The 26,335-nt window shown below is 43.8% G+C and overlaps 1 protein-coding gene across 4 annotated transcripts in view; it reads left to right on the top strand.

The window, feature by feature from the left end:
• AREL1 (apoptosis resistant E3 ubiquitin protein ligase 1) overlaps positions 1 to 25,669 on the top strand; it is a 618,076-nt gene extending 592,407 nt beyond the window's left edge. For all 4 annotated transcript variants that reach the window (XM_086937491.1, XM_086937493.1, XM_086937492.1 and 1 more), the window contains one exon: positions 25,094 to 25,669. In XM_086937491.1, the coding sequence (XP_086793617.1) occupies positions 25,094 to 25,196 (103 nt within the window). In that variant the 3' untranslated portion in view covers positions 25,197 to 25,669. The remainder of the gene's footprint in view (positions 1 to 25,093) is intronic.
• The last annotated feature ends 666 nt before the right edge of the window (positions 25,670 to 26,335 follow it).

Raw genomic sequence — 26,335 nt, 5'->3', positions numbered from 1 at the left:
CCCCCCCTTCTGAATGCCATAAAGAGCGGTTCCCCGCTCGATCCTGCGCCGATGAATATCCTAAACTCAGCCCTGCCTCACATTAGTAAGCCCATTGTCAATCTGGTCAACTCCTCGATTGAGTCGGGCACGGTCCCACGAGATTGGAAAATAGCCATGGTTAAGGCCCTGATAAAGAAATCTAACCTTGACCCTGGCAACTATTTCCCTTCTCCCTGGCATCAGCAAGCTGACTGAAAAATTTGTAAACAGTCAACTTGCCTCATTTTTAGAAACATCTAATCTGCTTCACTCATCCCAAACAGGGTTCCGCAAAGGGCAGGGAACTGAAACAGCTCTGCTGAGGGTGGTTGAGGAGTCCAGGAGGATCTTGGACGCAGGTGGCAGCGTGGCCATCATCCTCCTGGACCTCAGCGCCGCCTTTGATATGGTTAATCACCGTATCTTCCTATCTCGCCTTAATAACATCGGGGTCACGGGCAAGGCCCTTGCGTGGCTCGAATCCTTCCTTAGGGACAGGTTTTTCAAGGTATTTGTGGACAATAGCTGCTCCCACCCCCGGTACCGTTGCAGTGTGGGGTGCCGCAGGGCTCCTCCCTCAGCCCCACACTGTTTAACGTGTACATGGCTCCCTTAGCGGAGATAGTGGCACCTTTTGGGATTCAACTAGTAAGCTATGCTGATGACACCCAGTTGGTGGTCTCTCTGAACCAGGCAGAGCCCCCCCCCACAAATCTGTGCAGCTGCTTGGAATCAGTAGCTAAATGGATGGACCAGTCTCACCTCAAATTGAATGGTGGAAAGACTGAGCTGATGCTACTAGGAAGGCAGGCCACATTTGACACCTCCATACTGTGGCCCCCCTGTATGGGTCCCGGCCCCATCCCCAAAACGAGATTAAGAGCTTGGGCATTTGGCTCGATGCGGACCTTTCGTTTAAACCTCAAGCAACAAAAACAGCAGCCACTTGCTTTGGGCTACCGAAGACGATCCATAAAATCCTTCCTCAATTGCCAGAAAAACCCAAGAAAATCCTAGTCCAGGCCCTAATCCTATCTAGGCTAGATTACGGTAACGCGATCTACCTAGGAGCACCAACATCCGTGACCCGGCAACTTCAGGTCGTCCAGAATTCTGCGGCGAGACTGTTAATGGGCACCAGTCATCGCTCTTCAGCCAAACCCGCGTTAAACGCTCTCCACTGGCTCCCCGGTGAAGGAACGGATCCATTTCAAGACACTCTGTATGGTGCATAAAACTCTCCATGGCAGAGACCCCCCTATTCTAGACAAGATGATCAGACCATACAAAGCACCCAGAACTCTGCGCTCTAACGATCTGAACCTTGCAGAGATTCCTAGAATCAATAGGGCCCATTCTGGTGGCCGTCTTTTTTCATATAATGCGTCAAAATTGCGGAACTCCCTGCCCCCGTCCTTTCGCCAGGAGCCCAATCTCCTCGCATTTCGAAGAAAGTTAAAAACTTGGCTTTTCCCTAGAGTCTAGATCCCCAGGCTTGTCTGCCCTCTCCACACTCTGCCCTGGTCATTTCTAAGCGCTGGGATGCGCCCAAGTAGCCATGCGCTATATAAGAGTCTTTTTCATTTCATTTCATTCATTTCATGAGTTGCCCGTCATTTGAACTTATCCAGAATAACTGACAATTACTTAAGCCCACAGAAATGTAAAGACCGCAAGTAAAATTTGGTTAATCAAGATTGAATATTCTGTTTCTCGTAGAAATTCAAGCACAGATACAGAACATGCCATTTGATGGCACTGCCAGATTTCGAAAAGGTATACAAAAGTGAAAAACCATACTCTATGGAGGCTCTGATTCAATCTAGTTAATATCAAAGGTGACCCGTCGAACAGCCATCTGCAGAAGCAAAAGCCTTATTTTCTTTGACAATGTCAAGGTTACCAACAGCTACATGACCCGCAAAGGAAGACAACACAACATAATAAGAGCCACCAAAACATCAAATGACTCAAAAACATGACCCCTTACTGTACAGCACTTTAGCTTTGGAAAGAACATGTTTCCACCCAAAAGTTTGAAAGTACAGTTACTTCCTACAATTTCACTAGACTGCAAGTAACACCGTACAATCATGCAATAACAAAGGAGAAACATATTCCTCTCTTACTAGAAGAGGTAGAAGCAATGCAATTGGAGGTTGTGGATTAAGAGATTCTCTTAACAGAAACAGACTCCAGTATTAGATGGCTAATAGGTTGAAGTCTGAACATAACTTATTTTAGGGTGACCACTGTGGAATACAAAATTGATTATGATAGACAACAGATGTATGACCACCCTCGACCACAGAAGCCTACTTCCACACACTGATACATCAGAGACCCAAGAAATACCTTGTGTTGGGGTTGGTGCAAAACTTTCTAAGTTTATTGTTCTACCTATCAGCATAATATGATCTCCCAACAATCTATTTGTCTGTGGTGACCGCTCACCTGAGAAGGGAATGCATCCTCATTATACCCTGGCAGGCGAATGGGAATCTTTAAACGCATTGTCTTGTGAGTACCCTATGAGAAGTCAGACTTCTGAACTGCTTATACTTCTAATCGGTTTAAAGAAATCAAAAAGGAACTGTGATGTACAGGCACCCACATGAACCCCCAAAACAGGAATGAAGATGTTAATTCTATTAAAAACATTCTGTTTCACAGTCTGAAAGTGAGGTATAACTACTTGGAATGACAACCTTAGCCATTAGGTTTATAGTATGGTAGGGTTTACATGAGATGTTTCCAAGAGTGCCTATACTGGCAGTGGCAACAAACCACAGGGACTGGATGATTTAGTGGTGCGAACAGAAAATGTAAAGGTACTTGTACTGGTGGAACAGGCATAGTGTAACAGGCAAGTAGGGCTTCCAGGTGGCAATTATGATTGATACAGCCTTCATAACATGCAGCCTTGAAACCAAGACAGTTTGACAATACAGAAGCCTCACTCTACAATAAATGTATTGAAACTCAAGTCTGCAGTATTAACGTTGAAGTTTATTTATTTATTTATGAGGTTATTCCAAACAAGCATCTACTACATGCCAGACTACTCCGCAACAAAGTATAGCCTTGTGAAAAAGACATTTTCCCTACACCCACTCTGTTAATGGAAGCTTACAGTAGATGGCACTGGGCACAGGAGAGATAGATTCCACTAATGTTAAATTACATCTTTGGAGTTAAAATGACACGGCAGACAAATTTAATCCTCACTTAATAGACCCACACAAAAGGCACCTGGGGCACAGAATACTACAGAACGTTTTCTGAGATTGAAACAATCCAAATGTAGACTTGATTGTCACAGGAGAAAATAAAAGACTGTGCATTCTATGCATTTAGGTACCTACAGAGGAAGTCAAAAGAAATGTACTTTTGATAATCCAAAAGAAACCATTTATGTAAGCTTTTCCACCAGTATCTCTAAGACACTATAGTTAGTCGTCAAGAAGCACAAATTTTGAATAACCATTGCATCTTTTTAGGCAGAATGTATCCTTAAGTGATGGAGATGCCCATTGTCCTGCACTGAAACTTTAGGCTCTTCACAGCATATTAATTATGAAGCACTGAGCAATCGGGCATGTCAGTCTCCGCTACATGGCCTTACATGCAGTCAGAGTTTGAATCTTTAAACTTTTCACATGTTTGAATTCTATTACTAAAAGAAGTGAGGAGAGAAACTAAGGCAATATTACTATGCAAAGTCAAAAGTTGGCAAGCTTATTTGCACTCATAAATCATTTTGGGGGAGGAAGGATCACTTGTCCTGCATAACCTGGGTATACAGGTGGTGTATATGTCCCAAGATAAAAAAAACCCTTATGCACGTGTGAAGTGGTTTGGAGTAGCGGTATGTCTTGGTTCTCCGATGTTCATTCACGTGACTGCATAATCATTGGATTAGTTGTTATGCAACCTCCACCAGGAGGTATTCACCCTTGGTTAAAACAGTAGTGACCAGTGGTAAGTGAATAAAGTTAAAATAACCCGGACAGCCAGTCCATCCTCTTTATTTATCTGGATTCAGGTTAATTTGTCTAGAAAATATATAGATGTGCGTGTTAGGAATTATTAGGATTCTTACGCACTCTATTTTCGTGGTTGTTTTAAAAAACGGTCGACATGTTTCAGCCCTGGGTTGTCTTTTCAGATCAGTCGGGCTTTCTTCAGGACCAAGTGAAAAAATAGTGAAATATCATACATAAGGATTTCCTACTATGATGGTTGTGTAGTAAAGTGACATAATAGTCCTTCACTTCATGGAGGTCAAAATCGTACCTGTTAGGATAAATAATTTAAATAACAAGGGAAAATGAAAAAGGGGGGGTTTAGGGGACATTAAGAATTACTTCAGTGTCGACTCTTTGTGCAACTGAAAAATGGCAATACTTTATAGAACAGACGCCCATAGGGCAATGACACACACTCATTACCTCGCCCTCAACCTAGAGTGATACAGTCTCAAAAGGCAAATTTCCCTGCTCATTATGCACAGTTTTATGACTTGTCATTCTTAAACTCAACAAAATCAAATTGTACTCGCTCTCATAGATTCATCCGTCAGTCGTGGACATATCCATAGACCAAAAAGCTTAGTTAATGTAGTAATACCCATTCATAACAAGCTCTTCTTAATATGCCAAACCGGTTTGGATTGGCATAAATGGAGAGTTGGATCCTGGACATTAGCTTGAAAGAGACATCCTGTTTGTGGACAGGGCTTCTGTAAAATACTGACTATTTAACCTTAGTACAGACTCCAGGTCAGTGCCCACATCTCCCAGTTGTTTCGGCTCCTTCCCTATAGTGCAGTTAATCACTCTGCATTCAGTACCCTCACTTTTGTTATTTTGTTTTCTTCAGTTGCTTGCCCCTCCCACCTTCCTTCTGAATTCTTCCTGTGCTTTCTTCACTATTCTTGTATTTGCTGCTTGGCTACAGATGCTACCGCCCACCATTCTGGTAGGCTCTCCATTTTATTTTATTTTATTTATTTTTACTTTTGGAGTTTTATATATAGTGCTAGCCAGACCCGGAGGTATCGGAGCGCTTTACAACATTTGTCAATAACAGTCTAGTATACAAAGAGTGTCCGAGAAAACACGATTCCAAGGTGGTTCATTAATCAGTATAAGTCTAGTAGCATTCAATGCAGAGTTGTAAAGTTTGTGGTAAAAGTAGGGGGGAGTACTGTGCAGGACAGGAGGAAGGTGTTGTAAGGAGTGATCTTTTCGTAGTCACTGGGCCCTCTGTTTTGAGGCAGAATATTCTTGTAGGTCCGTTGTCACTTCGTGAGGTCTCGATTGAGGAAGAACGCTTTGAGCTGGCTCTTGAATGCTTTGAAGGAAGGGTTAGTCCTGTTAGGTATAGGGATAGCATTCCAAATTCTGGGTGCATTTCTAGAGAAGGACCTAGATAAGGTATTTTGTTTGCAGGTTTTCGGGTAGATGAGTAGCAGAGAGTTGGTACTTCTGAGGTTTCTTGTCTGTCCCGCTTTTTTGAGTTTGGCAGCTAGATAGGTGGGTTTGCCAGTGTGCAGAGCTTTGTGTGTGAGACCAGCAGTTATGAAGTTGGCCCGCATTTCTATTGAGAGCCACTTAAGCTCTTTTAGAGCAGGGGAGATGTGTTCGTATTTCTTTACTCCCGTCACCATTCTGGCTGCTGCTTTTAGGGTTGTTCTGAGAGGAGCGAGGTGTAGTTTAGTATGTAGTTTAGCCGTGCCTGTGAGGGTGGCGATCCCATAGTCTAATCTGGATAGAACGAGGGATTGCGTGACTTGCTTAAGGTCAGTTGTTGGGATGAAGGGCTTGATTTTGTTCAGTAGTTTTAAGTTGAAGAAGGCACATCTTGCTGTGTTCTTGATGTGTTTGATCATATCCAGGTTGGGATCTAGAGTGATACCCAGTGACTTCACTGAGTCTGCTGGGATGAGGGTACAGTCGAGAGCATCAATAGACTTTATCCATTCCGTGATTTGGTGGTTCTGTTCTTTGTTGGCTATGAGGAGGATTTCCATTTTGTCTTGGTTTAGTTTCAGATGGTTTAGGGACAGCCACTTTTGGACTTCTATTAGGGTGTTGTTTAGTCTTTGCATGTCTGCCATGGAGGAGGTTTCTAGGTAGATCTGGGTGTCGTCGGCATAGAAGTGGAAGGGAATATTGGCTTTTTTGAGGATGATGGTGAGTGGCTCTATGTAAATGTTGAACAGTGCGGGTGAAAGAACTGAGCCTTGGGGAACACCTCTGATTATAGGGTGTAGGTCAGACGTCGGGTGTTACATCTTTCAGCAACAATGTATTCCTGCATGCTCCTCTAGTGAACAACCTTCCTCCATCCCAGTAGTCCTGGGGCTTCTCCTGAGTTATTTTGCTCTAGGCCTGTTTCCAGGTAGGACTGGAGCTAGTAAGTCTTTCCTCGCCAAGAAGCAAGTCTTATGATGCCAGTGGAGCTGTGTATCATCCAGATAGTATGTTTTGTATTGCATAAGTCTTACATTTTATTTTTGTGTTTCTTGTATTCAGCAGTGGTTTTGAGATAATCTTGGTTGCTGTGCGTGATATTTGGAACCAGTGTCTCTGGTGTCATTTTCCTTTCCCAAATTTTCTTAACCTAATTATTATTGAGTACCTGGATTGTTACAGGGGGAAGATTAGGATTGTTTGCTGTACTCCTCTTGGGGATTATTTTTTTCTCTTAAAACGGGACAGCTGAGTCATGTGCCTAACCTACCATCTGCAGGTGACCTCCATTGCACTCAGCCTTCAGCCATACACATCAAGGATGAGCACAGGGGTTGTAGCCCTGCACCCAACCCGCCACCGGCAGTCAATTTTCAGTGCTCACGGCCAGGTTCCCCCAGGGGTTGCCCGATGTGCCTGGCCTGTGCACAGCGTGCGTCGGATATACGAATTGGCCAACACAATTTGGCTTTTGACCAGTAGTTTCATATATTTTTTTTTATGTTTTAGGTTCTGCAGATCCTCATTTGGTATCAGAGTCTATGACCAGCTTCATACATAGGTACTGCGAACTCAGGACAAGTTTCACTGTCCCAAGTGTTGGTGAAGCTAATTTGTATTTGTGGTAGTAGGCCATGAAGCTTGACCTGGATCCTCTGTACATTTTTAGGAGCTGCATTTCCTCAGCAGTTCCATGGTACGATTGTTGGTACTGCTGTCTACGGCTCCTATTTCAGAAGCTGTGGTTTCTACAAAAGTACTATGGATCCCATAACTCTTTAAACGTTTTTTATTTTATTTATCATAGAGGGAAACCATTTATGGTTCGGTTACTTTTTTTTTGTGTTTGTTTATTGGCATTTAGAAAAAGTACATAGGATGAAATATACAAATATATGTTGCCGTATATCACGTTAAAAGGCATTGATCAAAATATAGCAATATACAACAAAACCAAAGGAAAGCAGCACAGCTTGATCACATGTTTGAATCATATATCAGAGCATATATAGGCAAAAAAAGCCGATGTTGGTCGTATACATGTTATGCGACATTTCAAAATATGATAACCTGTTGTGAGATTAGCCTCAGTGTAGACACAATAAACATATGATAGGGCACCAAATTAACTATTGGTGGGATCTTTGATCTAGTTTGTGGGTAAGTGCTGTAGCGTGTTCTTGAGCTGAATTAAGAACAGTCAGCCAAGCCAAGAAGGGTTTTCAAATATCTCTGGGTCTAGATGCCAGTGAGAATAATACCCAGTAACTATTTAATTGTTCTTGACAAAATGTAACGTCTAGGATCCATGTCGTAATGACAGGGGAAGTACGTTTGCCCAAGTGCATGGGGCCTCCTTGACATATCCTAAAAGGCCTACTTTAGGTGATGGAGTCTCATTGATCTCCAGTATTTCACTTATTTTTTTAAACACCTCCCTCCAGAATTCCGTCAATACAGGACAGCTCCAGGCCATGCGGGGAAACTAATCATTGGGGGCCCAGCATCTCCAACAGTTTGCGTCAGGGCAGAGTCCCATGAGTTTAAGCTGCGTGGGGGTTCTATAGATGAGATGCAAGTATTTAAAGTGTATAAGGCGCAATTTGTAGTTGGGTGAAAGCATCTCTAACTGACCACAACAGAACTGCCATTGGTCTTCTGGCATAGGGTCTTCCAAATCGGAATTCCAACCCTCTAGGGCCTTTGGCTGTGTTACCCGGGATGTGTGTTGCATGGAGTTGTATATCCTTGTGATAAGTTTGCCTGGGTATGGATTGGAGAGCATTGATTCCAAGGCCAGAAGAGTGACGGGGGGGGGAGGGAATGTGTCATGTAGTTTGCAACATGTACCTCTGATACTGTAGTATAACAATAAATCTGAGAATCTGGAGTTCCCATCGAGATCCGCTGTGGGAGGACTTATAAAGGTATAATTCAGATATAGATCAGCAAATATGTCCCAGCCCAAGCTGTGCACGCGAGTAGAGTTTCCCCTGTTACCCAGTATTGGCAGCTGTGGATTTTGGGCAAGTATAATTGATGGTGCATATAATATTGATTGCCCCGCTCGGTTACGGAGCCTGTCCCATGCCCAGTGCAGTGTTTCAGCTGTATTTAAGGTAGTGTTGTCATCTATAGGGTTGATACAGAGCTGACGTTAGTGGTACCTTGGCTGCGCTGTCGTCTCTGACTGCCACATGAGGTTTAAAAGGTGTTGGAAACATCCAATGGTGTAAATACTGTGCCTGTGTCCAGAAAGCATATAGGGCTAGGTCCGGTGTGCCCAATCCACCCTGAGCTAATGAAAGCGTTAGTACTTCCCACAATATGTGTGGGTGTTTCCCCGCCCATACCGGTGAAATCATTAATGATCTAAGAGTTTTCAGAAAAGACTGGGTTAGCCGTAACAGCAGGTTGGCGAAGATATATAATAATTTAGGCAATACTATCATCTTGGCAATCGCAATGCGTCCGGCCAGTGAAATTGGGAGCTTCGACCAAATGACAATTTTCCCCCTTTAACCATGAAATTGTGTGACCATAGTTCATGTCCCAGAGTTCCTGTATGCTAATGCTCAGCCATATCCCCAGGTATCGGACCGGTCCTGATGCCCACTGGATGGGATAGTCTGGCTCAAAGGGGACCATCAAGTGTGTGAGTGGGAGTTAGGTAGATTTAGCCCAGTTGATTTGTATGCCTGAGAGTCCTCCAAACTTAGTGAGTTCGCGAAGGACTGGATTCAAGTTTTCGATCGGTCTCTTAGATATAATGTGATGTCACCTGCATATAAAGAAATAATTAAATCTCTGGTCGAGAAGTCTAACCCACACGTTTTATGATGTTGTCTGATTCTTGCAGCAAGGGACTCTATAGCAATGGCAAACAGGAGGGGCGACAAAGGGCACCCCTGCCTGGTGCTCGTTTAATGTCGAATGGGGCCGATATTAACCCATTCGCTCATAATCTAGCGGTCGGTTTCGAGTACAGTAGCCTGATTTGCTTAATGAATAGGGGGCTTAATCCCAATCTGGCCAGAATGGTAAAAAGATACAGCAATTCCAAGGAATCGAAAGCCTTGGTGGCGTCTAGGAACGTCACCAAGGCTGGGGTCTGGGGTTCGAGCTGGTGCAACACAGAAAAAAAGGTTCTCAAATTATGCAACGTAGATTGCCCCGGTTTAACCGGGATTGTTCTGGTCTGACAATAAGCGGTCAGAGAGATTGCAGTCTATTTGCAAGACGTTTTTCATAGATTTTATTATCGATATTTATGAGAGAAAGAGGTCTATACGAGTAACATTGATTTTGGGATTTGGCAGACTTAAGTAACTTTAAAATAACAGCTTCCCGAGTAGTTGGGGGAGTGAGCCATTCTGTAACGACTCTTGATACATTTCTATGAGATGAGGTGCAAGGAGTGTGGCATAACACTTATAGAAGGCAGTGGTCAGACAGTCTATGCCTGGCGCTTTATCAGCAGGGATACTGTTTATCACCTGCACTGTGTCATCCACAGTGAAGGGCTCATCGAGATATTCCCGATATGACGGTTCGGTTACTTTGGCCTCATTGTCAGGGTGTGGCCCACCTTGCCTCCTTATGTGGCCTTTTATTTTTTTTCTGTAGGGACCTTGGCCTGTATCCTAAAATGGCTGCTCCAAGAAACAATTTTCTCTTCGGAATATGGGAGACAAGGCTTATTCACCCACTCAGATTCCATTTTTTTAAGTTGCTGGACTCATGGAAGATTTGCGAATTGCAAACAGCAGAGCTATAGAAAAGTGTTAACCCTTAAAGCTCGCTCAGCAACTTTTTTAAATTCAATTTTGCCAAAACTAGTGCAGATATTTACATCAAACATAAACACACTTTCGAGTAAAGTTCTACTTTAATATGAAGTTTGATATAAATCCATGTTGCAGTTTAGGCTGTACATGTGAACAAAATTTGCTATTTGGCTAATAATGAGAAACATAAATGTATTCACCCCCATTTTCATGCAGATCTATCTATGTGGTCAAAATTTATAGTCAACTTAAAAAATGCCCTTGCGATGGAAAGTGCAGATGAATTATAAGAATTCTGTGGTGACCACCACTGTCTTATGCTGTGAACGGCTGCAGTCAAATAGCCCAAATACAACATGAGCACAGGGGAGACAGAAAAATTCAGCAAATGTCTGTTTCAGACCGAAACCAAATGTCTGTTTCAGACCAAAACGTGTTACCAGTGTTGATGGGCTTCACAGAATCGTCTCTGCAATGTGCCTGCATTGCCACATTTATTTTTTCTCTGGTCCACTGGGGTTGTATTTTGGCTTTCAACTCAGCCGTTCACAGTGTGTGTGTGTGTTTGTGTCATGATCAAAAAGGTTTAGAGTAAGTTATAGTTAGAAAAACTGTATTTCTTCTTTGTATACAAACAATAGAAATTCTAAATTCATTGTTATAACTTGAATTTATAATTTAGGTACCACCTTCAAAGTACTATGTCGTCGCCTTCGTGTGGCGAGTGAGGGGACAAGACAGTGTACGTAGACACACAACTCATAGTAATTTGATTATTCAAGTTGTTCTTTGGTTTCACTGCATGTTACTGTGGTGCATGACAGTGCTATTAGGTAGGAGAGACTTTGCAAACTATGTGGCTTTGTTCCACTAATGTGTAAGGATTTTGTCTAATGTGGTGACTGAGGATGTGCATTTGAAAGTATATGTGAAACGATGATGCATAAGTGTTGAAGGCTGGATAGAGCTTTTGAGAGCCTGATGAGCACCTCATCATAGGACATTGGATATATGTTGCATGTTTGTGGTAAGGATTGTCTGAAATATAGTGATTATGAGCAAGTGTGATTTGCTTGGGCTACATTGAATTTTGCATCTTATAAAAGACTTCTGACGTCTTAACTCTACCCACTTCCCCTCACTCAATCTGGGCTCGAGTCACAGTCAGATCGGTCACTCTCCTGACTCCTTAGTTGTTGCTGCAGTGCATTTCACTTCTGTTGTCTTTAGTAGAATTATTCTTATGCATCCTATGCACATTCCTACTATCTAGTGTTGGTCTTGAACTCTACAACAGTTTTTTCTTTTGTTGGTGAGGTGACGTTGAGACTTCTTTTCTTTGAGTGAATGTGCATGTTCAACGGCTCAATCGTTAGATGGCTTTTTTGCCGCCATCGGGTTTGGGCGCATCACGCCAGAGCTCCATGCAACCTAGGGGCCCTCACGACTTTTCGACGTGAAACTGACTCAGAGCAGTTTCTTCATGACAACACATCTTAACTATTCTCCATTGCCTACATAGATTACCGAATCCGCATCCGACGACCTTAGCCTTAATGTTTACTGAGGCGCCTGCCTCAAGTGTATCCCTTCCCCCAAGATGCTAATGCTCGGTTCTGGGTGATGGAAGTTAAGAGAAACAGACTTTTCCAAAAGTGCCCACCTTGCAGGGCAAAGTACACATCCTCGGATCAACATGAGGCCTGCAACTTTGCTTGTCGCCAGAGCACAACAAACAAGATTGCTCATCTTGTGACCTGTTCATGAACAAGAAAGTCCTCCACTCCCGGCATTACTGTCGTCTTTCTAACAACATGGAGATGGCGGCAGAAGCATGATTCTCCGCAGAGGAGGAGCAAGTCGTCACTGTAGAAGATGAAGGCGGCGTCATCCTGCGCAGTGTGCACTACTTTGCATCCGATGTTTCTGACCGATGCGATAAGGAGGGCCAGGATGAACTGGCGCCTCTATCTGTGGAACTCCTTGAGGAACATGGGATGTCAGCCCAGGACGAAGACCACTCTGCGTGCCGTGAATACTCGGGGTCAGCAGGCCCTCACAAACACAAAACTCTGGACCCCAACACCACCCTGGTACACCACAGCCTATGGGTTCTGGTTGATCCCAGGAGTGTGCCTCGAAGCTGAGACAATGCGCTACCACAGTCGATCCCAATGGAGCTCAAACCACAAGGGCAAACTTGAGGGGAGATACAGCCCTCGCAGCTGCAGCAGCACTCGGTGCTGACAAAACCTTTGACGCCTGCACAGCCCTCAATGCCATTGGAGACATCTGCGCCATGCACACCTTCAGGACTCTGACAAAGCGGTTGAAGTCAAGCAGACATACGGCATCAACTCCACACACTTCATTGGGGCCAGTTCACCCACGGACAACAACAAAATCATTGGCTTTGAAGCCAACATCGGCGGTTGTACCTTCACAGAAGCATCATACGAAAAAGACCAACAAAGACTTAGTACCCAAGAAAGCATATACCACAACCAATCTGGATGTGACAGGTAATGTCTTTGAACTCTTCCAGTGGCTCATGGAGAAAAACGGCATTTGGAGGCAGAACAACTACTTGAAACGGCAACACTTGGAGGAAGATGCCGGATATTGCTCACCTTCAGCTTTCTCCGAAGAAAGACTATAGAGCATAAACCTACAAACCCTATGCCACTTGATACTACACCACCTCCACAATCCATGTTAATGTGTTCCACATACTTAGATGATGCATATACAAGCAGTCTCCACACTACACTTATAACGATGACTTTCGGGTAGTGTCCCGAGGTAGCCTGGATCCTTGGAACTCATATGATGTAGTCCCACTAGACCCTGACATTGATGTGCCAGTTCCCTTCAAAGCATCACCACCAGATGACACACCCTTCTACCATAGTTTCATTGGGAAGCTGAATATCATAAAGTTCAAATGCACACCACAGAGGGGGAAAGCAATGTATTAGTTGAGACACTCTATAAAACCGAGCACTCTGTTCAGTATTTTCCCATGATAGGGTCAATGTTAAAGGCCTCTACTCAGATATTCAAAGAGCCTGTCAAATTGAGAGTACTAGAATTGAACGCACCTACAAGCATTCCCCCACTGACCCACTATATATTAGAGAAAACACCCACAGCTGGCTCCTTAATGGTTACAACAGCTAGATAACGGCCAGTTTCCCAAGGTGCAGGTGACGCTCCTCCTCCAGATAAGGAAAGTAAGCGTATAGATGCAGTGAGTAAATGTGTGGCAGTTGGACATGCTAATCACTGGTACATAGCCAATTCAGTAGGCTTGCTTCCTGGCCATAAAAGAGCCATCTGGGATGACCTACAGGAGGAGCTGTTACAGCACCTCCCAGACCAAAATAAAAGGAGAAGGAGGAACTATTTACTGGGGGTAAACACATTTCAAATGTAACAATTAGATGTGCCCTGGATAATGCAGGAGCTGCTATAAGGGGTATTAATTTTTCAATTATACTGCTTAGACATGCCTGGCTGAGCATTTGTGGATTTAACCTGGAAGTACAGCAACACTTAATGTCCCACTTGATGGTGAACACCTCTTTGGCTCTAAGGTAGATATCCAATTAGAAAAAATAAAGAAGAATATAGAGACTGTGAAATCTATGGGGGCATTGCAGTCAACAACAGACAGGCAACAGTCCTTTTGCAGGTATCTGGGCAGGGGTGCGGCCAAGACCAACACTGGTACCCGGTCTTATAAAAAAAACTGCAAGCATACCTCCAGCTTGGATGTAAGGCCTACAGGGGAGGATATAAGGGTGGTAGCCAGAAAGGATGAGGTAGATGTACCCCCGGAAAGGGATCCCCTACCTCCAAACAGGAGGGTGATGCCAGTGGCTCTGTCACCTCCCCAGTCTCTGGCATGCTTTCCCCCCCATGCCTGGCTTTGGAGGAAGGCGCATCTTTAGCCACCGTGATTCACAGGGCGGTGGAGATCCTTTACCACCGGCGCCTGGGGTCAAGACTAAAGTTTTTTGGGACAGGCTCCCCCAAGCTTTTGCTCCCCTTCAGTGAAGGCCTCACTGACGTGCTCCTGGTGGCCTGGGCAAAACCTTGCACATCAGCTCCTGTACATCAAGTGATTGTCCTTCTGCATCATACTGCCCCAGGAGCTCCAGCCTTCCTCTTCCAACACCCCTCTCCGGAGAACCTGGTGATGCAGGCCTCACTTGCAAAGGTCAACCCTAGTGCATTTACTACCACTCCACCCCACCGGATAGGGAATCCTAGAAGCGAGCACCTATGGGAAACTCCTATTTTCTTCCACAATGCTTTTTCTTGCAGTTGGTGAACACTGCATGCCTCTAGGGCTGATACTAGTGTGAGTAAAATTACCCAGGCAAATTTCATGAACCAACTAACACATGAAAAATTAATCAATACATATTAAAAAATTATACTACACCATTGCATGTACATATAAAGATACAAATTTAATAACATGATATACAATAAAATTGATGCATAATTATACACAGAGGATAAAAAGATTAGTAGCATTTAACCATTTGCATATTTTCAATCAAGTAAATAGTTCATTTGATATAAAAGATAGATGGTTTCCTGTTTTATGTCAACGCGTTTCGACACTTGTGTGCCTTCCTCAGGACTGTACCATCACACTGTAAAAGATTTTAAAAAATAATTTTACAATATTGTATTACTATGTACATAACAACTAGTGCCAAGATTTTTCTAGCATGTGCTCTTAGTTGGTTATCTTCATGGTTGATAATACCGCTTTTTCAATGTCCTAAACAGTTAGATACGGCTGCCCAAAAGCTGAGTACAGTACATCATTATAGACTTATTTTAGTAGATCTTATCTCACTATAAAAATCATACTGTCCATTTCTATCTACTGCCAATATCGTACATCTGATTCAGATGCCTCACTGCAAACAATAAGAGCAGATAAAGAGAAGAAGAAAAGGAGAAAAATATGCACAGATAACACAGATGTATGGCCTACTTGAGTAGAAAATAACACGAAGAAGGGTGTGGATATGTGGCCCTTATTGAACATAATTATAAGAATCTAACTTTAGATGTTGGAAGCTGCTCTATATAGAAAGTGTTGCTTAAACATCATTAATATGTGGCATGACAATATACAGCATCGCTATGAAGGTAAGGTTCCAGTGTGCTCTACCTATATTCCTATTTATATTCTAATATAGCCATAGTTTTGACATTTATAATTATGGGGGAGAGCTTACCTATTATAAGCAAAGGAACAAAATTGATGCGAAGAGGATAAGGATCAGAATGCCATCTAGGTCAGTTTGAGTATTGATACCGAGCCTGCATAGTGAAAACATTATGTCTTTAGTGAGCGTTTATGACTGAGCAAAGTAAGATGGAGCACCTTAAGATGGTAAGAGCACTTACCTGATTATAGACTGGTGCTCAAGTTTGATAGAATATTCAGATAAATAACTCGGGTAGTTTCCTTGATATAGTGGGCTACTTCTTATCGCCTCGCTGGATTTATTTATTACAGTTGATAAAATTACCACTAGGGATGAATAAGAATGATTTAATTACTTACACAGTAATATTATTTTGTCTCGGTGAAAAGATGGAATTCGCAGTAAGTATTTATAGTCTTTCATAGAAGACTCCATTTCTTGCTTAACAGCCATCTGTTTTTATTTATTAAGGTATTAATCTATTGCAGTCCTCGGGCGACTTTAGACTGCAATAGATTGAAATTTGGTAAATATGATAGCCGCCGTAATCAAGTTAATACGTATTATATCTCCATGAGCCCATAGCCAACGTTCACTTAATACTTATTATAGATGGGCGACCTGTAGCCAGCCATATCGTGAGACTTTATACACGGCTTATGAACGGACGTCAATGAGGAATACCTGAAAACACTGGGTAAGAAAAATATATAATATAGAGCGATGTAAACCTGATAGAGAAAATAGGCAATGTATAGGTATACAGATAAACACCTTTGCATCTTCTAAGAACAAGCAAAATATAGAACCAATTAGCGTACCTTAATAAATAAAAACAGATGGCTGTTAGGCAAGAAATGGAGTCTTCTATGAAAGACTATAAATACTTACTGCGTATTCCATCTTTTCACCGAGACAAAATAATATTACTGTGTAAGTAATTAAATCATTCTTATTCATCCCTAGTGGTAATTTTATCAACTGTAATAAATAAATCCAGCGAGGCGATAAGAAGTAGCCCACTATATCAAGGAAACTACCCGAGTTATTTATCTGAATATTCTATCAAACTTGAGCACCGGTCTATAATCAGGTAAGTGCTCTTACCATCTTAAGGTGCTCCATCTTACTTTGCTCAGTCATAAACGCTCACTAAAGACATAATGTTTTCACTATGCAGGCTCGGTATCAATACTCAAACTGACCTAGATGGCATTCTGATCCTTATCCTCTTCGCATCGATTTTGTTCCTTTGCTTATAATAGGTAAGCTCTCCCCCATAATTATAAATGTCAAAACTATGGCTATATTAGAATATAAATAGGAATATAGGTAGAGCACACTGGAACCTTACCTTCATAGCGATGCTATATATTGTCATGCCACATATTAATGATGTTTAAGCAACACTTTCTATATAGAGCAGCTTCCAACATCTAAAGTTAGATTCTTATAATTATGTTCAATAAGGGCCACATATCCACACCCTTCTTCGTGTTATTTTCTACTCAAGTAGGCCATACATCTGTGTTATCTGTGCATCTTTTTCTCCTTTTCTTCTTCTCTTTATCTGCTCTTATTGTTTGCAGTGAGGCATCTGAATCAGATGTACGATATTGGCAGTAGATAGAAATGGACAGTATGATTTTTTTAGTGAGATAAGATCTACTAAAATAAGTCTATAATGATGTACTGTACTCAGCTTTTGGGCAGCCGTATCTAACTGTTTAGGACATTGAAAAAGCGGTATTATCAACCATGAAGATAACCAACTAAGAGCACATGCTAGAAAAATCTTGGCACTAGTTATGTACATAGTAATACAATATTGTAAAATTATTTTTTAAAATCTTTTACAGTGTGATGGTACAGTCCTGAGGAAGGCACACAAGTGTCGAAACGCGTTGACATAAAACAGGAAACCATCTATCTTTTATATCAAATGAACTATTTACTTGATTGAAAATATGCAAATGGTTAAATGCTACTAATCTTTTTATCCTCTGTGTATAATTATGCATCAATTTTATTGTATATCATGTTATTAAATGTGTATCTTTATATGTACATGCAATGGTGTAGTATCATTTTTTAATATGTATTGATTAATTTTTCATGTGTTAGTTGGTTCATGAAATTTGCCTGGGTAATTTTACTCACACTTGCTCTCTGCCCTGACCCAGGAAATCAATCCGTATCAGGGGGTCCTTTGTTACTTCACATTTCTAGGGCTGATACTCCCATGTGTTCTGGGACTTGTCACACAGATGCTCCCTTTGCTGTTGGAGCATGGCAGTGCCATCTTCAGTTAAGCATTGGTGGACAGCCGAGATGCAGCAACGTTTGTCATTTGGTGCAATCTGGAAACCGCAGACTCCATGGGCAGAGCAATGGCATCTGCGTTTGCACTGAGTCGTTACACCTGGTTATGGTTCACTGGGCTCTCGAGGGATGTCCAGTCATCACTGATTGACATGCTCTTTTGTGGCTCCTGCTTATTTGGCGGTGAGGGCAATACGGCAATCGAGTGCTTCCGTGAGAGCAGGGTCACTGGCAGGTCCCTTGGCCTTTGACTTTTTGACCCAGCCGCAACAGCAGTTCTTTTGCCCCTATCACAGCTGCGAAAGGGGAAACTTTGGACATTCACAGGATAAACCCTACCTATTGCAACAGCCTGCCCAGTTTTTTCATGGATGTGGTTGCAGATCTAAAAAGGGATGCAGGAAGCCAGTTCAGCATGCTGCCCAGTACCAACCACTCCAGCTGCAACAGCCTCAAAATATCTTTAGTGTGCCATCCATCCAGCACACCCATGCCATTGGTGGCATGATCACGCACTGTTTCCCAATGGATGGCCATTATATCAGACAAGTGGGTGCTTTAGCTCATGCAGAAGGGGTACGCCCTACCATTTTTGGGCAAACCCCACCAATTACCACTGTCTCACAAACTGATGACCATCTCGCCTTACCCATCAGAAATTACTGGCTGGTGTGGCCAAAGGAGCCATTAAGAAGGTGTGGGTGCTAGAAGTAGTGTGTAATTGTTATACCCTTTACTTTCTGGTGCTGAAAGAGGACAGAGGCCCCCGCTCTCTCCTAGATCTACGACTGCTCCCAGATCTACGACCTCTAAATGCCTGTAAGGAAATGCCTCTTTTTTCACGATCAACACCAACATTTTGGACTGATGCTGCTGGTTTATTCGACTCTGAGATTGCACTGAGGCCCTCTAACCAGACTACAGTGCCAGTGCCCTGACCCTTAAATATGTAGGTTTTACTGGGCTATAACCAATTGGCGTAAGCTAATTTAATTAGAATTCCCTACTATGTGGTACTAGGGTTACCCAGGGAATGTAAGTTAAAGTGTCCACCCAGGGACTGCAGCACTTGTTGTGCCATCCTGAGTAGGATAAGCTAGGACATGCCTCCCAGCTACCACTGCAGCCTGGTAGAACAGTTTAAAACTGCTAACTCAGCTTTGATATTTAAATCAAAGCCAGTGCCGCCCCTTTTATTGTGCACAATTTACCCCTAAAGCAGTCCTAACGAGTTCTAAGGCAGTGTGCAGCATATTAAAAAGTAGAACATGTGTTTTACATGTTCTGACAGTAAATACTTGCAATTACAGTTTTTACTGTGAGAAGGTATACTAGCCCAATTGGCAAGTACATGGTTACACGCTGATAACTCAGCTGTGCTAACTTCTGAATAGAACTACTAAAGTTGGTACATCAAGGTATCAAACAAGTATTTACATTAAGCCAGACATGATACCCAGTCGAAATTAATGTAATTTGTTACTACATCCAACTTTTAGAAAGATGCAACTCTGTTACCCAAATTTTCCAGTGGGCATTTGCAGATGATGGCCATGAGACAGCCTTCTGCCTTCCTGGAAAGATGTGTAAACGACTCCGAGCACAGGTAACAATAGCGGCCTGCTGCTGGAGGAAGTGTTACCTCCTCCTGGAAGAATACCACATGGGGTGTTAGCCCAAAAGGTGAGCTTCAAAGGGGAAGCTGCCTTTGAAGAGCAAATGGTGAACACACAGAGCGGGCTGCTCTATTGTCTGGGTAGAAAGGTTGGCGTCCGGGGCAGAGAGGGAAAAGCACTGGTCAAACCGATTATTTTTGATGGACACATAGCCCCCAGGTAGCCACACACGTCTATGATTCGCTACTGATCCCACACACCATTAGAAGGGTCAGTCATCTTGGGAGTAGGCAGAATCGAGCACTCTGGAATAGCTAAATGCCACAATACACAGGAAGTTGTCGTAAGGCTGGAGGGAGCCAAGTAGCCTATTGGCTAGTGACTGTGACCTCCCCTAGAGTTACTTTCAGGGCATTAAAGGGCACCACTGGACCGAGGAAGTACTGCCCATCTGACCATAGACCTGGCAGATCGAGGCTGCACTGAAGTAGGACTGCACCTGCTGCTCCTTGGGCTAGAGAAGATACGCCTGTGCCTGTGGTGTCCTGCTCATGGAGAAGTAATCTCCTGAGCCCAGTCAGAAGCGGAGATTCCAAGAGTTAGTTGGCTGACTTCCTGTTCACAGAACAGGGCCACAAAGGCTGAGGAAGCCTGCCTTGGCAAGTTTATGGCCAGGATCACCGGATCTTTGCTCCTCATCACAGCACAGCCTGAGAGATCGAGACCTAATGCCCAAAATGTGCACCCGAGTCTGCTGGAACCGGGCGAGTCCTCAGAATTGCGTTTGGTTGCCCAGAAGGATTGCCAAAAGAAGGGCACTGCTAGTTTTATCCAGCCTGGCAACCAGTAGTCCAGTGGTGACTGTACTTTTGCTTAACCAGAGAGAACTTCGAGGGATGTCAACCCCAGTTGGCTGAAGTCACCCCACCTGGACTGAGGAGTAGCCTCAGAAAGACACCGTCGACCACACAGCAATTTCAGCATTATTGAGTATGTTCATCATCCTGTATCCCTTGCATCGGGACCACTGCATAGAAGTCCATGGCAAATGGCCATTAATGCTGGAACTGGACTGGAGACTGCTTTCCTTGGGAATGTAATTGTTTATTTGGACCTTGTTAGTCCCCCTGACTGGTTCCCTGCCAGAGTTGGTTGCTGCAAGCAGTCCAAAGAGATGCATACAACCTAGATGTAACACTTTACTTAGAAAGTCTCCAAGTGTCACATTCGTTGAATTTGCCAAGGCTTGTTTGTGGTTCTGTGAAAAGTCTTGATTTATTATTTCTTTAGAAATCTATATCTCTGGAACTTTTTCATTTTGGTGTCCATAAATGAATAAAAATATAGCTTATTTTCATAAATTAGTGTCAGATTTCTTGATAGTCGCATTTCTTTTTCTCCAATTGTTCTGGTGCTGTTTAATTACGTTACACTTGTTCTTAAGTTGAAGCCTGACTGGTTGAAGTCACAGCTACCATGGGTTTAGCTAGGAGTTGAAAAATGAGGCCTGCTTGGTCCCAGAAGGTTTTGTATTGTATTACATGGTGTAGGTGTAGTCCCACAAACACACCATGTAATACACCCCATTTCCTCACAGTGCCCTTCTGTGGAAAGAGAAATTCAAGATGCTCACACTGGCTCAGGTCCTGTCTGCTCTGGAGACTGGATGGTAGCCTTGAATCTGTAGGATGCATACTTGTCATCTCCACCCTGCCAGCCCACAGGCGCTACCTTCGGTACACTGTGGGCCACGAGCATTTTCAGTTCACAGTGCTCCCTTTAGGCTTTACCAGTGCTTCTTGAGTGTTCACGAAAGTGATGGCGGTGGTTTCAGCCCATTTGCGGAGGCCAGAGTTCCAGTATTTCCCTACCTCGACAACTGGCTGCTGAAGGCGGGCTTGCCACATTCAGTCGTCGCCCATCTCCAGACTACCGCAAAGTTCTTGCATTCGCTGGGGTTACCTATCCAAGTCCTGAAGTCACACCTGACTCCCTCTCAGGCGTTCCCTTTCATTGAAGCTATTCTGGACGCAGTGCAGTTTCATGCTAATCCTCTAGAGAGGAGAGTCTTGGATATTCAGGCTATGATTCCGATGTTGCAGCCTCTATCCTGGATCTTGGTGAGACTGACTGTGAGATTGTTGGGTCTCATGGCATCCTGCTGGTACAAAATGTCAGATGGCATATGCGGGCTCTGCAGTGGTATCTGAAGTCCCAGAGGGTGCAACATCAGGGGAATCTATCCGACCTGGTCCAGATATCAGATGGTACTGCAAAGGATTTGCAGTGGTGGCTGAGGAACCTTGATGGGGTCTGCAGCAGACCCCTCTCCCTTCCACGCCTAGAGCTTACAGTGGTGACAGAGGCCTCAATGCTGGGTTGGAGTGTCCACCTGGAAGAGTTGTTGATCGGAGGACTCTAGTCTTCCTCAGAGTCTCAGCTCCACATCAATCTGTTGAAGGTGAGGGCAATTCTTTTGGCATTGAAAACCTTCCTTCCATCAAGTAGAGGCTGGTTCAGGTACTCATGGACAACAACACTTCCATGTTGTTTTGCAGCAAACAGGACGCAGTGGGCCTGTGAACCCTATTCCAGGAAGTGCGGTGCCTTAAAGTGGCTACAGTGCCTGGACATCTTCCTGGTTGTGCAGCACCTGTTAGGCTCGTTGAACGCTTGTGTGGACAAACACCACCATCGATGCCTAGTGGAACACGAGTGGCGTTTGCATCCGGGGGTGGTGCAAGGCCTCATGCGAGAGTGGGGAGAGCCTTGGGTCAATCTCTTCGCCACCACTGAGAACCCTCAATGGCTGTGCTGGAGTTTCCAAGCCAGCTTTCACACAGAGACCCATTCCGTCTGGAGTGGGGCTTGGGACTTCATTACGCCTTCCCGCCAATACTACTACTGCCCAGAGTTCTTAAAAAAAATCAGGACCAACTTGCCTGAAGTAATCTTTGTGGCTCCGGGCTGGGATCAGAGGGTGTGGTATCCAGAACTCTTGACCATGAGCATTGCTCTTCCGGTCAGGCTTCCCCTTCAGGAAGACCTCCTGTCACAGCAACACGGCAGGGTTCTGCACCCAACCCTGCACACTGGTATGGTATACACACTCTCCACCTTCATGCATGCAGATTGATTGGTGACGGTTGAGTATTTGATCTCCCTCCTGAAGTCTATGATGTCATCCTGAAAGCCAGACTTCTTTCCACTATAACCGTCTACACCTGCCTTTGAGATAAGTTTGTGGCTTAGTATTTGTCCCACCAGGTGTATCTCCTTTCTGCACCTCTGTCTGAGGTATTGTTGTTTGTTCTGTTTTTAATGTGGCATGCCTGGCCCTGGGCACTATTAAGGTTACTTATTAGCCATCTCAACTATTTTCTGCAGCTGGCAGGTCAACCCTCTCTTTTTAAATCCCCAGTTGTGACTCGTTTTTGAAGGGCCTGCAACAACGTTTTCCGCCTGCCCCCTTTGTTATGCTAAAATAGGACATTCATTTGGTCCTTACCTACACAATGTGTTCCTCCTTTGAGCTCCTGCATAGCTGCTCTCTGCGTCTCATGCCATAAAACAGTTTTCCTGGTGGCTATCACATCGGCCAAGAAGGTCAGTGATTTCCAGGCTCTGTTGGTCTACCCTCCATAAACCAATTTCTTCCCAGACAAACTGGTCCTTTGAACATGTCTCTTACCTTCTGAAAGTGTTCACGCCTTTCCATGTTGGCCTGAGTTTTCTACACTCCGCCTCATCCTTCCAAGGTGAAAGAGCAACTTCATCGTTTGGACCCTAGGAGAGCTTTCTCCTTCCTTTTACAGTGTTCGCACAAAGACCACTGTGTCGAGGATCAGTTCTTTATTGGGTTCACTTGGGCAAACGAGGGCACGGCTGTGTAGAAACGGACCATCTCCTGATGGATTATACTCTGCATAATGTTCTGCTACTCAACAGCAAAGAAGCAACCCCCTGAGGGCTTATGGGCTCACTCCACCAGGACCAACGCTGCCACTACTGTGTTAGTGTGCAGAACATCTGTCAGATTGCCACATGAGTTTCTATCCGCATGTTCACAAAGCACTACTGCTTGGACAGCCAGGTCCATAGAGATGAGCCCTTTGCCCGTTCGATCCTCTCTAACTTTTTGTTCTAGCCAGTTAGAAGGCCCACCTCCAGGGAGGTACTGCTGAGGTATCTATTTTAAGGTGAGGAATCTGTGGTTAAATGTCTCTATAAGACGAATAAGTTACTTACCTTCGTTAATGCCTTTTCCGATAGAGTCTATCTAACTGCAGATTCCTCACCAATCTTCCACGCTCTGCGAAATGGGCTCCTACCCAAAAGATCCGGCTAGACACTGCACATTGGTCAACAATATGCATTGATGTTTACATGGCTCTGTGTTTTTGACGCAGAAAGAGTTACGAAAGAAACTGATGTCAGCGCACCGGGTGGTTTCTATGCAGGCCTCCAGATGTCACTTCCGACGTGAATGATGCCAATGCAGAGCCGAACTGCGCCACCTGCCGGCACTCAGAGAGTACTACTCTAGATTTTCCAGCCCCTGTCTGACGTCTGGGGAATATTTTAAGGTGAGAAATCTGCAATTAGATAGTCTACCATAAAAGGCATTACCAAAGGTATGTAACTTGTTTATTTCAGCTGCCGACAAATATTAAGAAGATTGGAATAATATTTGATGCCAGTATGTCAATAAATATATATGTTAATCTAGTGGTTGAATTTGAAACTCTCTAAAACTGCAATTTTTCGTCCTTATCTCTAGAGGCGCAGAGTACTATTCTAAATAAAAACATAACTGGGTCTGAATGTGAATATTCCAACTCTTTGTTGTTTAATACTTCTAAAAAGAATGTTTAAACACAGCAGCGGCAAAAAAACTCAGCAGCCGAAACAGTGACTCGTTACCCTATAAGGGAGCTTCATTGGCTGGTTATCATGACAATGAAGTTGAAGTCACTCATAATCTACAGTTAATTGAGATGTGACTCTGCCTCTCGATAGTTTGAGAGACTCAAAATTGGTGATCTTCATTGACAGTGCAAGAGTTTGTTAAAACACAAATAAACAATAATTCAAGTGGGAGAGGTTGGTTGCACTGCATGCATGCGAACTGTGGGATTTGGTGCCTTCGTCTGTGTGCGACAAACACATGTATTGGAGTTCAGGAGATTGATTAAACTTGCATGCTTTACCCTATTAGAGTTACTGCATTGAAAGGATACCACAGGTGGGTCGGTTGAGTGCTCTCCGCAAATATACAGGAATTTTATGTCGACAGGTTGTTTCACATCGGCGTACCATCCTGAGCACAAACTTTTTGACGCTTCGTCCCAGATTCTCTTTCCTTCTTGTTTGTTCCTCAGATGATTACTCTTTAGTTTTGGGATTTTTTTCCATTTTGTTGAGAGTACAGTTCCAGGAAAAATAAACATCTTGAAGTAATTGCTGCTGCAATAGCAAAACTGTTTGACCCAACTCTTAGGCAGATTGTACTAACAAGTTTTGAAGAACTTGTATTCTCTGGTCTCTTCCTTAATATGGAGCTGGGTGTTGCAATCATTTGTGATCTGCCTTATGTGTTGCCCTGATTTGTAATATTTTCCTCTCTTTTGTAGCTTTAACCAGTTGTGCCTCCCGACCTACGACTCCTACGAAGAGGTCCACAAGATGCTAAAGCTTGCAATCAGTGAGGGTTGCGAAGGTTTCGGCATGCTCTGAAGCCAGCCTGGGCAAACTGTATGGGACATGAGATTGTATGCAGATGAATCTTCAGCAGACACCGGGTGATCCTTGCATGGGTGTTAGTTTTTCCACCATGTATCTAACCCAGTTCTCCCAAGTGTGAACTGAATCAATAAGCCTCAAACAGATGAGCTGCAGGGCAGACGCAGGAAGTGCTACAGCAGCCACCAGGAGGGAGCCTTACAGGTGCCAGCGTGGGACCATGAATCTTCAGCGTGACACAGGAAGTTCACATTCAAGCAAACGGCAGTATGTAGCTTGAAACATGGTGATGCTCTTCGCCGCACTCATTGACCCTCCATGGAAGCAGTCTATCCCTGGACACTAAGGGACGAGGATATGGGTTCGCTCTGGATGCTGGTGCACTATCTCTTAAAATCCTATTCACGTGTAGCAGCTGTACTCAAAGGGATGCACCCCTCTGTAATAAAGTCGCGGTGATGTAGGCGTGTTTGGCTACACCCTGGACTGTCCTTGCAACAGTGTGTTATATGGTAGTGATAAGCTACATGCAAGCCCTCCCACTGCATTAACAATCAGAGATGTGGGAGTGTTGAGCTGCACACATAGGCAGGCCTCACTGATGGTGTGTGTGTGTAATGCCAAGTCCTCCATTAATGATTGTGTGATGTGGGCATGTTCAGCTGTGCTGTGTGATGATGGTTTGAGGTGTTTGGATGCGCGCTATGTTTTTCCTTTCAAGTTGATGGGCATGATGTCTGCTTTATGGTCTACAACATAGGATGTGTGTTAAGTGTCTGCATACTTTTGATTTGTTGTATGGTTGTTCTGTGATGTGAGACTAAGAGACTCTGAAAACTCATAGATGTTCCTCTTGGGGCATTCATGTGAGGTGTGCTCATCAGTGGTTCCGAACATGGCTGCTTTTTGTGTTTCTGAGATAGGGTGTGGTTGTCCAGACTTGCGGGGACACTCCTTAAGGTTCTTGGGAAGTGTGAATGCGCATTCAAGGCCATCTTGGTGGGAAGTGTAAATGGAGCAACTCCAAGGGGGTTCCTGGTACTGTCTGCTGTGAAAGTCTTCACATGTAGTTTCCTGGTGGGGTGTAAATGGTTTTATACAAAGATTTGCATGCAGCCACACTGATGTGTGGT

This window comes from Lissotriton vulgaris, chromosome 9 (genome assembly GCF_964263255.1).
Source record: "Lissotriton vulgaris chromosome 9, aLisVul1.2, whole genome shotgun sequence".
Taxonomy (NCBI): Eukaryota; Metazoa; Chordata; class Amphibia; order Caudata; family Salamandridae; genus Lissotriton; species Lissotriton vulgaris.
Note: the sequence above shows the minus strand (reverse complement) of the source record. Positions and strands in the feature narration are given on the sequence as shown.